The sequence below is a fragment of the Magallana gigas genome, chromosome 2 (genome assembly GCF_963853765.1).
Source record: "Magallana gigas chromosome 2, xbMagGiga1.1, whole genome shotgun sequence".
NCBI classification, from domain to species: domain Eukaryota; kingdom Metazoa; phylum Mollusca; class Bivalvia; order Ostreida; family Ostreidae; genus Magallana; species Magallana gigas.
The window spans coordinates 34,404,705-34,418,717 of record NC_088854.1 but is presented as its reverse complement, the minus strand read 5'-3'; the positions used below and the strand labels follow the sequence as shown (position 1 = coordinate 34,418,717).

General features: G+C 32.8%; 2 protein-coding genes across 3 annotated transcripts in view; one reads left to right on the top strand and one right to left on the bottom strand.

The window, feature by feature from the left end:
• The window catches only part of LOC105335239 (small ribosomal subunit protein eS19), a 75,690-nt gene that overhangs the window by 61,327 nt on the left and 350 nt on the right, over positions 1-14,013 (bottom strand). The gene's annotated exons all lie outside the window — the stretch shown is intronic.
• LOC105335235 (alpha-1,3-mannosyl-glycoprotein 4-beta-N-acetylglucosaminyltransferase A) overlaps positions 7-14,013 on the top strand; it is a 36,897-nt gene continuing 22,890 nt past the window's right edge. Inside the window, exons 1-5 of one of the 2 annotated variants that reach the window (XM_011439032.4) lie at positions 7-148; positions 4,347-4,519; positions 5,859-6,024; positions 7,114-7,286; positions 13,359-13,492. In XM_011439032.4, the coding sequence (XP_011437334.3) occupies positions 4,432-4,519; positions 5,859-6,024; positions 7,114-7,286; positions 13,359-13,492 (561 nt within the window). In that variant the 5' untranslated portion in view covers positions 7-148; positions 4,347-4,431. Of the gene's footprint in view, positions 149-180; positions 202-4,346; positions 4,520-5,858; positions 6,025-7,113; positions 7,287-13,358; positions 13,493-14,013 lie in introns of those variants that run through there. The other variant, XM_066076320.1, reaches the window with a different exon arrangement.

The following is a 14,013-nucleotide window of genomic DNA, read 5'->3' as shown; positions in this document are numbered from 1 at the left end:
TATATTTAAAAAAAAAAAGAAATGAAAAATATTTGACCTTTCATACCCTTCCCTTACAGAAAAATACAGATGTTACAGAGCTCAATGCAAATTGAAATATTCCGTTTTTATCCGGCATTGGTGTTACTTCCTGTCATGGATGAATAAGGTAGGGGTTATTACACATTACAGTAATCATTGCAATGAATTCTCTGTTTATCGGTAAAGTAGAATAGTTTTAGCAATTTTAAGAAAACAATTACAATCTGTTATGACATATTGTATGTTGAAATGGCCATGAAGACAATTTAGCAATCGAAAGGACGAATTTTTCATGGTTAATGTCAAACAGTTAAACTTAAACCACGTCTACTTAGTTAATAATTTTTTTTATCTGTATATTAATCAACAGCTCAATGACGATTTTCCATGTACAATTTTATAAGGTTGGATAATTAAACATCATTATAATTTTGCAAAATAATATATTCATGGAAAGTATAGTCAAACAATGCAATCAATCGACACACATCAGCTGCTATTTTCTTTTGGTAAGTGGACAGGCATTCATGTAGTCTACATGCTTGTAGGCTATGCCTGTCCACTTCTCAAAAGAGAATAATCAGCTGCATATTCACTTGATCATAATCAGAACCTGGACACTGCTCTGTTTGGCCAGGTTTTCCCACTATAGGAATTTGATTATCAGATTAACCACCTCTAATGAAACCCAAATTAACTTATGAAATGGGACTAACATTTTGTTCAGATCTATCTCATATTAATGCTTTTCTGTGCAAAATTAAAGCATGAAAAAGCATCATGTTAGTCAACTAGAAAAGTATACCAGAGACATAAATAACAGAGATTGGCTACTCCGCCATTAGCGTGTTTTGTTGTTGAAAAATGGTACGGGACCAACCTTACTTTGAGAACTACATTTTAATGATCTGAGATAATGATCTTAAACCAAAAGTATACACGAAAGTATAATATTTTGAATGTTTTGGTAATAGGTTTTAGCTGTTTATGTTTCGATATAGTTGTTTTTTTAGAAAGATATACTGATTTAAACTTGGAACACTTTACAATAGGGACCGCGGGATTTCGCGAGATTTTGATCAGCTGCCAATCTCTGTTATTTATGTCTTTGAGTATACTTAATGAGTAAACTTTCAATCGATTTAATTTTATGCATCACTATTTGCAATATCAATTTAATACTCTGGTGTTTTAAAATAAGGTTTGAATTGAATGCATCCTAGCTGGACAAAGTATTTTTCTCTTATTTCATGTATTTATATAAACGGTTTCGCCCATTCTTTTAATTATTGTCAAGGCAGCCAATAAGAAACTATGATCTTTTGAGATGTACATTAAAAGCTCAATTATTTAGTCAAATAATTAGACATACTGATAGATGGTCTGAACAGCAAAAAAAGCCGCTTATTGATTGTACCTGCTGTCCAGCAATTGTAACTTCTTAGGCCACTCCACCAACTAAAAAAATATTGTTGAATGTATTTTTATGTAGTCATCCATGACAACCAACCTTTCCATAAACATTGAAATAAATTTAGAAGAATTCATTATTTACTAAGATTGGTGAAAATTTTCATTAAATCTATTTCAATAATACAACCTTCTTCCAGACATGGTGCCCCATAGTTGTGTATACCAGAGTATGTACATTGTGTCTGCATGGTATTTGTTCTTCATGCATGCTAATTGGAATGTTTATTGTACCAATGATTATACAGTATATGAATAATCAGGATGACAGTTTTGTTTAAAAGATGTTTTTCATTATAAGAAGGTTAGATATTCTTTATACTGTGTTTTTATAATTATGGAATGAATTTGATAGTTTCCAAATTTTCACAGATTCTCAAACAGAAGTTATTTGGAATTGAAACCCTTTGATTAATTCTTTATTTATAGATAAAACAAAACTGCATGAAAAGAACTCTTTGAAAGGTTTTCTTGTTTGTCTTACAGTTGGGTTGACCTCATGACATCACATATCCCGCCAAATGGGCTTGATTTATAAAAGCTGAAGGTCTGTAGCACCCGGTCTGTAAAAATTCAGATGGACAACCTTGGAGCTACAGTTCCTTTAAGTGCTGAAACAAATACCATAAATCAATATTGAATATTTGTGACTGCTATTCTATTCGAATTCAAATATTCATAGACATCTTCATCATGTACAAAGTATTATGCATGCTTGATAGCTTATTATACACACACACTTTTTTATACAAATATTATTGAGAGAAAAAAATGACATCTTTATCAACTACAATCAGAAGATTTATTTCTTCTTTAATGTACTGCAGTTTAATATGTAAATCATTCTGAAGATTTCTGCCATGTTTTATTATAGTACATATATTTGAGAAAATCAATAATGACCTCAATTCTTGAAAAATCAATTTTTTTTAAATTAGAAAAAAAACATCATGCTAAAGCATCTCTCCGTAACTTACACTTGTTCAAACATATTTAACAAAATATGTCAGTATTTCTGCTATTATACATTCATCATATTAATGAATAAAAAAAATCCAGAATGTTTGTCTCAGTCCTGTGTACCGGTAAACCCTGCTTTAACTTTCATCAATGGATGGCAGTCATAGATCAGAACTTCTGAGAAATGATTAATTTTACAAACATTGAGGCCAGTAGATGTTTGCCTTTTTAATAGGTGATTGATTAGGTTCGATGGTGTGCCCATAAATATAAAAGGCTACTGTTACCAACTCTACAGAGTTTGCAAATGGCTTTCTCTTTACTTTTGTTCAGATAAAAATGTTCACAAACCCAATTTCTCTTTTCTATCATGAGGAAATAACACGATGCTGCATAGTTTACACCACTGTAATGGGTGTTAAATGTGTGACCAAATATTTGAATGCTAAAAATTCATTTGAATAAAAATATTCAAACATTCGCTTCAGCAGTAAATCCTTAATATGTGAAAAAGTTTTATGGCGCTAAAACTGTGCTGGTTTTAGATGGATTAGTCTTATTTATGAACACATCCAGGACAAATATTATATTCACCAAAATGATTTACTTGCCTCTGATATCATTTGCAGCATCACCAGTCCCATAAATTGAAATAAGGTAGTTTGTTTACATTAAAAAAGATCACTCTTGATCTGCTTGAGTTTAACATACTGGTACTTCACAAGGAAAGTTAAGAAATCAGTAGTTAATTGTTAGAAGAATATAATTGTACTAATCATTTCCAAAAGATTCCACTAAATCTTTCATTATTTTCTTTCACCTTTTATATTGGTTCAGATAGTGAAACTTTGCATTAGGGAATCTCTGTAACTTAAATTAGCATATTTAAGGTCTTCCGTTGTTTTCATTCAGTTTTTCCCTAATATTTTTTTCCTTACAAATTCTGTGTACCCGATTTCTCAAAAACTACGGTACTTGATTTACGTGAAATTTTCAGATCTGATAAATATTGAACTGAACCCTATTGAAAATTTTTTGTAATAATGACGTCACTTCCGGTTTTGAAATATTAACAATTTTACAATTTTTAGAGGGTCCGCTTGTCCATGAATGTTCTCATAAACTATAAAAGATATTGAGTTCAAAATTTCAAGAATGATAGACAACAGATTGTAGATATGTATGAAGGCATTTACAATTTCTCAAGCACAAAAAGCGCCAAAGCTCAGTAGGGCTCGAAAAATAGGATAAAAAAGCGTTTTAGATTTGCATAGTTTTCTTAGTTTATCTCTTTTCTCAAAAATATTTTGTTAAGACATGTAGAAGAAAAAAGAAGATCTTTTGTTTGACATCAAGAAAAAGGGGCTGACTCCCCAAATTAGGGGCCAAGAGACCTGTAAAGTATATTACAAATAACTTGAAAATGATAAAGATTTTGTAATGCATTATAGAAGCAAAGTTGTTGACTGTAACAATATCTCTTTGAAAAATTACTGACGTAATTAGGGATTTTTTTTCATCATCCTGAAAGTGTGTGTATGGGGGGGGGGGGGGTGATTCTTTACTTGTATCGATATTTTATGAGAGAAATTACACGGAAGACCCACTCGTTACTCGTAAAGGATCGTATCTAGTTAGACTACACTTTGGATAAGGTTTGTTTGGAATGTTATGTAATCTTATCTGTTGATTGGATTCTAGTTTGGTATTTAGCAATTTAGTTTGAGCCGGTCAAGTTTTAAATAAACTTCCCCTTGTTTAATTATAGTCATGTAGGTGTATCCTTCCTGTACAATGCACTAATTAGCAAATGCGTATTGTGTACCAACATAATATTTTTATTGGATAAATTACATGATACAGTATTGGTAATTTTCATCTTTTGTATATTTCAGATTTTTGGAATAACTGTGTCTGTCCATTGTGCCATGTCCCTCTTCAGCCAAAAAACGCAAGTTTATTGAAAACTAGAGAATTCCAATGAGAGCTAGGCCAAAGAATGTTCTTATCTTGATTCTCTGTGTCTGTGTTATTCCACTGTTTTGGATCTCACTAATAACAAAACAAAGTAAGTTGTTTGAATACTAGTACATTTATTTAATTATCACATCTATTTTAATTACAATTTTATTTTGAACACTTTTTTCATCAATGTATTGTATGTATATATTCATTTAGAAGGTATATACAGTTTGACATACAATGCATTAATAATTCAATTGAATATGCATGAATATGAATTCAGGTTTTGGATTGTTTTTGGATTCAGTTTTAAATTTTTATTAACTTTATTACATCTATATCCTATATCATATCTTAATTATATATTAAACAGAATAGCTATATCTTTTACAAGAAATATTCATGATTATAGTCATCATCGCCCAAAACCTACTCTTGTTAATACATAATTTCACAAAAATGGGACAATTAACTTTTGCTTTTAAGGCTAATTAAGTAATAAGGTTTTGTGTTCAGTCAACAATAAAGCCTTGTGTGGATAGCAAAGCTTCCTTTCTTGGCGAGGATATCAACATGTCCTGTAACTTATTAAGTATTCACTGGAAGTGGCTTCCTTGTTCAAATTAAAACACATGCTTAAAATCTTATCATTTTTCTGCTATAAAAAAGCATTTGTTTGCCCCCCGATTTAATTGATGTGCTTATTTCAAACCAGATGAGATTTTTTACCACAATGGCTTCCAAAATGACTATCTATCCAAAACAATGAAACATAGATACTTTGAAGAAAAGCAGTAGATTTTCTAGTAAAAGGGGTAGGCGGGAAACAAAGCTAAAAAGCGGTAGAGTTAACATGCATGGAAGTTTTGTTCATAACTTTTAGATTTGGAGACAGAAAATGAATAATACTGAAATTAGTCCTTTGTCTGATTATAAAAAGTCCAAACACTGACACAGTCTTGATAAGAATAATGGTCAGAAAACAGGCTTTGTATGTTGGTACAAAATAACAATTTTGTTGAGATTTGAAATGCAGTTACTTCTTAATTACCACATAACTTAACTACAATTATACTTGTGATATAGGCAATAGCCTCCCAACATTTGATAGCTGTCTCAAGTCTGTCAGAAGTATGGGAATTTAGACACTGTATGATGTATACTAGAAAACATGATCATAGCAATTAAGATGCCAGGGATGTCTAATTTTGATTCTATATAAACATAATGCAAGTACATTATTTAACCTGTTTGGGGTTTTTTGTATAGATTTTAAAACTAGAGGGCAATGAACTGGATTTGCCGTTAGTGTGAATTCATTATATTATACATGCTTGCTCCTACTGTAATTATTAATTCATTAGATTATACATGCTTGCTCCTACTGTAATTATTAATTCATTATATTATACATGCTTGCTCCTACTTTAATTATTTTATTTCAGATGTACCATTTCCGAGGACAGATTCTAGTGGACTGGAGGACGTACAAGACAGGTTACAGGTCGCAGAGCATGTCAACAGGAGACGGGAGGAGGATCTAAGAACTCTACGCAGTCATTTCATTCAAATCTTAAGGAGCGTTCTGCAGGAAACTAATCAAACAAACAGGTACATCCAACATGACAGCTAGCTAGCAGTTGGTGCACTCTGTTCATACAAGACGTTAGAGATACAATGTTACTACCGCCTCTTCTTTACTAACTTCCTAAATGCTTGCAAAAAAAGAAAAATTACATCATGGATAGTGTTTATTATTCAAAATCTGTGACATGCATATTTTGACATAACAAGTTGTTTGTTTAAATGAGGAAGAGAACTCTTCACAGACTTCTTGTACGTGTACTTCAAAGCAACAATGTAACTGATTGTTGGTTTTATATCATGTATATGGTGAATAAAGCTGAACTACTGTAAACAAATTACATTTGGCTGTGTATTCTATTTAGCGTTTTTGGTGTAATGCGGCTTCTGCTAAATCAAGTACATCACTAAATGCCATGCATATATGTATAAGAATGGTCATATTCATGAATACGCTAATTCAACTCCACACCAACTTGTTCAAAAACTAATTTCCGCCAAATATCATACACGCCAAATATAATACGTTTACAGTATTGTGTCAAGAAAAAAAAATTAATTATCTGCATATTACTACAGTAAAACTAGTTTAGTACGAACACGGATATAGCGAATTCTCTCCCTGGTAAAATTCTTAACAAATCTTCGAAAATTTTACGGTTATAACGAATTTATATATAAAAAGAATTTACGGATATAGCAATCTGATTTTGAGTCCTGTAGAGGTGAATAAGGATGAAATTTAACACTTTTATAATGAATTACCTTACAGTTTAAAAAGTTTTTAATACCATTTAACATAATAGTTTAAATGAATTTATTTTCATATAAAATTTTCATTGCACAATCCGATTATTGAAGTACTAAAGAAATGTATTTTTATTTTAAGCTTCAATTAGCCAAATTATAGTCTGGTGAAAGAAAACATGTATATAGCGAATTCGCTATTGTTATAATTATGAATTCGTTCTACGGCCATAACGAATTACGGATTTAACGAAGTAAATCCATTGGTCCCTATGACCTCGCTATAACCGAGTTTTACTGTATATGATATATGCATGGTATATTCCATATTATTTGATTTTGATTCTAATTCAGAACTTTGTTTGACAGATCTATAGCAGACTTGTTTCAAACCAACCAGGCCTTACAACTCAGCAATATGAGTGATATTTCTTCAGATAATTCCCTTCAACTGCCAAGTCTATTTACATATTTACCCCACATTGTTGGGAAACCCCAAAGTCTCAGACCAAGCTTTCAGCTGTCTCAGAACAGATATGGAGGTAAGATGTATACTCTTTTGTGGTTATTTTCACACTCACACCTAAAAGAAAAAGAGATTTTTATACCCCCACAAACAAAGTTTAGCGGTGATATATTGGATTCACCCTGTCCGTCTGTCTGTCTATCTGTCTGTCCGTCTGTCTGTAGACACAATTTTGTCCCCTTTATAGAATTTTCTACTACTGCATGGAACAGTCTGAAAATTTGTACATATGTTGAACATATGATGTGTACCTGCAATTTTTATTAAGATCAAACTAGATTTGATTTTATGACAATTTTCATTTTCCTTATCCTATATATTGTACACTGATGTTCAAAAGTTAGGGAGGTTAAATCCTTAAAGATTAAATTAATGGTAAACTTTCTTAAATATATTTACAGGTGACACTCGATGGCTCGAACTTCGATCTCTCGAAGTTCTTGATCTCTCGAAGTGAACTCACGGTCCCAATTTTTTTCTCTATTTAACTAAGCAAATTTACTCTTGATCTCTCGAACTCCGATTTCTCGAAGTTCTTGATCTCTCGAAGTAGAACCTGAGTCCCGTTATACATATTTCATTGTTTTTCACTCTTGATAACTCGAAGTGATTGTGTGTACACACGCGGCCGATCAAGCGTATAACTCCGCGTGGACCTTACCTGGACGGTTGAGTGAACTCCTGGGGGCTAGTTTGGTAGTGTTAATTGGTTGATTACGTAAGTGACACTACCCATAGCTTTCTTCAAAGGGTAGATAAGTAATTTGTAAGTGATCTATTAATTTCAACAACTTGTGAATGTTACGGAAAATGCTCTTTATTTAAAATATTCTAACGTAATGATTTAGAAAACATAATATGCTTAAAAGTTTTTAACGAGAAAAAAATACACTTAATAACCACACAAGTAAGTTCTGTATTGTTTAAATTGAAGTAATGTAGCAGAAAATACGACTGAAATCATGTCAGACTATCCTTCCATGTTATAAATATAAATTTCCGGCTACTATAATTTTAGAACCAAAATGACCGGAACAAATATTTCCGGATTTTTTAAAACTTTTGATCTCTCGAACTCTTGATCTCTCGAAGTTTAATCATGGTCCCCCGAAGTTCGAGTTATCGAGATTCACCTGTATATAAATACATCCAGATGGAGGTTTTTGTCTTTATTTCTTAACTAAATTTATGTTTTGAAAGTATTTTATCAACTGACAATGCAAACTTTTTGTTTGTCATTAATAAATTCTTAGGAGCTAATAAAAACATTAAAGACAAGTGTGGCTGAATTCATTTGTCCTAGGGAGCCATTATCTGAGCCATAGTTTAGATGGAGCCTGAGTTTAGATGGAGCCTGTGTTTAGGAAAAATTGATAGTCTGTAAAATGGGCAGTGATTTGGGGGTATTTTAATACTGTTTCATATATTAAAACCAAAAGTTTCTATCATTATAAGGAAATATATCATTATTAATAAAGATTTTAACGAGCTGTTAATATTTATTAGTCAAGTAAATTGATGAAGTGACCCTATAGGGCATTAATGTAAATAAAATTTCAAATTCAATATGATTGTTGTGTTTAGGCAATTTTAAAAATTCATGTAATATTGAATTCTCTTTATTACATATTTTTACATAGTATGCTAATTATGATAATGTTTTAGGAGTTAATCTAAGTTTAACAAGCTCATCAAAGAAAATCATAGTCCTATATGATCGATTTTCTGATATGGAGTTCCATTGTACCATAGGAGAAATTAGGAAAATTTTACACTACTAATTGCATCTGTCAAGACTCCGATTAGAAAATATTCAAGGTTTTATCCACAGAAGAGCATTGCTTGGCTATTTTCATTTACTATAAAGGGAGGGGTTATTATCACTCAGTTTTTTTTCTTTAAAACAATTAAATAAAAAAAAAAATATCAGAGGATACAGGAATTTGTTAATATTTTACATATGTATTTAAATTGAAGTTCGGACAATTTTGATTTTTTTCTAGAATTTTTTTTATTTATGTGTCGCAAGCCTAACAAGACCTTGGACTTTCAGTTGGACGTAGCTATCTATTTCCTGCCTTAAAACAAGTTAAAAGTGACACTGTTTCATGCAAAATATGCCACGATTGCATAGTCGTAGCTTAAATGCCAGACAAATCTTGTTGATTTCAGAGACCAATGGCTGAGTGGCTGACTATGAAATAGACAGACATGTTCACATTGCTGTTTAACACAACTACCCAAAGTCCAAGCTCTTGTTAAAATGGTTCTATTTTTCAGTAAAATTATTTGTCCCATTTGAAATTAGCCTTCCGGGGGTATTAGTCCTATTAGGAAAGTTCTAGTTTCAATTTTAAATTGCTTTGAAACTGATGTATTTATAGAGATATGAATGGCTCAATTGAACAATAAATGCAACTTTCTTAATGAGTTGTTGGTTACCGTATTTTGATTTTTTATGCAGTATATTATGGTCAACCAAGTACTTATTGAAAACATAAAGATCAAATGTGCATTTGTGATTTTGCTGTACTGCACACCTGCCATGGATAAATTTTTAACATGTGGCAAACACTGATTACTGGTAGGCAAAATAAAACTAGGTAAAATAACCCTATACATGTATATACAGTAAGTACCTTTGTGTGCACATGCTGATGTTTTTTGCCATTCAGAATTTTAGTTGAAGCTTTTATTTTTCAAAAAAAGATTGTGGGTTGGTTCTCATTGTATAGTGAAAGTACTGGCCGGTAGAAATAAATAATAAAATACAATTGATGACAATGTTAAGTTTATTGTGTTTTTTTCATAGCAATTATGACATATGAATAAAACATTACATACAAGTGTACCTAAAACTTCATTAATTTGAAAATTCACACGTAATTTTTTTTTTTATAACAAAGACGTGTGTAGTTATACAGTAAAACACGCTTATAACGAAGTCCCAGGGACGAGCAATTTTTAGCTCACCTGAGCTGAAAGCTCAAGTGAGCTATTCTGATCACATTTTGTCCGTCGTCCGTCTGTCCGTCCGTCTGTCCGTCTGTCCGTCTGTCCGTCTGTAAACATTTTACATTTTGAACTTCTTCTCTAAAACCGCTTATCCAATTTCAACCAAATTTGGCACAAATCATCCTTATGGAAGGGCGAATATAACTTGCAGAAATAAAAGTTTGATCTGTATTCAAAGCGGAGAAAACCTTGAAACTGTAGAAAAAGGGGGGTGCATTTTTAAAAATCTTCTTCTCAAGAACTACCGAGGCAAATTCAACATAGTTTAGCATAAATTATCCTTATGGGAAGGAAAATATAAATTGCAAAAATTAAGTGGAAATTTTGTTTCAAATCTGAGTTATTACGAAAATAATAATAAAGGAAATGCGTGTTTCAATCAGTTTAATAGCTTCGGGTTCGGCATCCGGTAAAATGATTCCATACTTCTAAAACGAGGTTCTTTGTTTAAAGCAGCCATGACATTATACGAAAAAGGGTCGATCTGACTATGATGAATTTGCTTGTTGTGCAACAGTTCGCGTATGAAGGAAAATTTGGAAACATGCAAAATATATTGGTGCCGATTTTGCGAAGTAAATTGAGGCTAAATATTTCAATGCGTTGACAGTTTTCACACATGACGTTGGTGTTAGCTTGTTCTGATTTTCGTTTCGTTCTCATTATGCTTTGTAACCTGGAAACTATCGTCTGTATTTCGTGATTTTTACGTATCAAATCAAACAGAGACTTCGGTAAATCAAACAGTTAACTGTTTACCTGCGCAAATTAAGCAAAATCGGATGTAGGGGACGGGTACTGAAATACAATTCATTCTATCGGTAATTCGGCATTATCTTTTGCGTAATGGTACATGTAGATTAATGCAATAGGTTTTGTTGAGATGCTCGGCATTTTTTCGAGTTTATTCAGTTTAAATAGAGTTTGATATCGCTGACGGAAATATGTAGGTATATACATGTATATATATATGATTCATTTCGAAAAAATATATTGTGTTCTTTATTTGTTATACATGTAGTGCATGTTTCTTGTGTTTAATTGTTTACAATTTCTATTTACTAACCATATTTGAGTGTTAAGCTTCGAATTATAAGCAAGATACAGCGATTTGCTCACAATTCTATGTTTGTACACAGATCTTAAAAACTAAAGCTTAAAAAAGTAAAATATTTGTCAATATTTATTAAGAAAATTTTCAAAGTCTGTTCTTCCAGAAACCAACTTTAACAACTTATTGTATTGTAAACTTAACCTTTTTAGCTCACCTGAGGGTGGGGCCACAATGGGGGGGTCGAAGTTTAACAAATGAATATATAGAGTAAATCTTTAAAAATCTTCTCCTCAGAAACTAATCAGCCAGGAAAGCTGAAACTTGTGTGAAAGCATCATCAGGTAATGTAGATACAAATTTGTGAAAATCATGATCCCCGGAGGTAGGGTTGGGCCACAATGAAGGATCGAAGTTTTACATAGGAATATATAGAATAAATCTTTAAAAATCTTCTTCTCAGAAACTAATCGGCCAGGAAAGCTGACACTTGTGTGGAAGGATCCTCAGGTAGTGTAGATTCAAAGTTGTGAAAATCATGACCCCCGGGGTACGGTGAGGCCACAATGGGGGATCGAAGTTTAACATAGGAATATATAGAGTAAATCTTTAAAAATCTTCTTCTCAGAAACTAATCAGCCAGGAAAGCTGAAACTTGTGTGAAAGCATCCTCAGGTAGTGTAGATTCATAGTTGTGAAAATCATGGCCCCCGGGGGTAGGGTGGGGCCACAATGGGGGATCGAAGTTTAAAATAGGAATATATAGAGTAAATCTTTAAAAATCTTCTTCTTAGAAACTTATCAGCCAGGAAAGCTGACACTTTTGTGGATGCATCCTCAGGTAGTGTAAATTCATAGTTGTGAAAATCATGACCCCCGGGGGAAGGGTGGGGCCACAATGGGGGATCGAAGTTAAACATAGGAATATATAGAGTAAATCTTTAAAAATCTTTTTCTCAGAAACTAATCAGCCGGCAATGCTGAAACTTCTTTGGAAGCATCCTCAGGTAGTGTTGATTCAAAGTTGTGAAAATAATAACCCCTGGGGGTAGAATGGGGCCACAATGGGGGGTCGAAGTTTAACATATGATTAAATAGAGTAAATCTTTAAAAATCTTCTTCTCAGAAACTAATTAGCCAGGAAAGCTGAAACTTGTGTGAAAGCATCCTCAGGTAGTGTAGATTCAGATTTGTGAAAATCATAACCCTGGGGGTAGGTTTGGGCCACAATGGGAGGTCGATGTTTTAGATAGGAATAAACAGAGTAAATCTTTAAAAATCTTCTTCTCAGAAACTAATCAGCCAGGAAAGCTGAAACGTGTGTGAAAGCATCCTCAGGTAGTGTAGATTCATGGTTGTGAAAATCATGATCCCCAGGGGTAGGGTGGGGCCACAATGGGGGGGTCAAAATTTAACAAAGGAATATATAGGGTAAATCTTTAAAAATCTTCTCAGAAACTAATCAGCCAGATGTTACTTTGTAATTGTTAAGACTTTGGCCCCAGGACAATTCTTTGGCCTCCCGAGAAGGTTCATAGTTTGATGTACGTATATCTCTAATATATAAACTATTGTTAAGGATCATTTTGAGAACTGCAATACTCAACATATGATAAGACTATAAAATCATCTTGTTAGAAAAGGGACTAATGATTATAAACATAAGAATATCCAGGGGAAAATGGATTTTATTTATACAGGATCTACATGTATTATTGTACATTGTCCAGATAGTTTGTATTATGACTCCATTAAGCTGATTTTATCATACCTATTGTTCCTCAGGTGAGCGATGTGGCCCATGGGCCTCTTGTTCTTCGTTATAAGCATAATTTTTATATCCTTCAAGTTTACAACATGAAATTGAGTCTTGAAGAATGAAATTTACTTCACTATAAGCATCAATTCATTATAAGCGTGTTCGCTATAACCGTGTTTTACTGTATATCATCTCTTGGAGTATATTCAATTATTAAAGGTGAAAATTTTAATTTAAGTCCAGTATTTCTTTGATCTTTGCAGTCTCTATTGTGATTGGAATTCCAACAATTCGTCGGGATAAGACGAGCTATTTACAGCAGACAGTGGCCTCCCTGATTCAAGGCATGTCTAAGGAGGAACAGAAGGAGTGTCTCATTGTAGTCTTTGTAGCAGAGGTTGGACTTTCAACTGTTCTGTAATTTGAATGTTGATTAATACAATCACAAATGTGATAAATTTTCTCCTAGCTTATTTTATTTCTTTGATTGCCTTTGTATTTAGCTCACCTGAGCTCAGGTAGTGTAGATTCAAATTTGTTCAAATCATGATCCTCGGGGTCTGGAAGGGGCCACAATGGGGGTCAGATTTTTAGATCGGAATATATAGAGAAAAATCTATATAAAAATCTTCTTCTTAAAGTCCATTTAACCAGAAAAGCTGAAACTTCAGTGGAAGCATCCTCAAGTAGTGTAGATTCATGATACAAATCATGACCCCTTTGGACAGGGTGGGACCACAATGGGAGAGGGGTCGAATTTTAAGATAGGAATATATTGAGCAAAATCGTTTAAAATCTTCTTCTCAAAAACCATTTGACAAGAAAAGCTGAATTTGTATGGAAGCATCCCCAGGTAATGAAGATTCAAATTTGTTTAAAACATGATCCTTGAAGACAGGGTGGGGGTACAATGGGGGG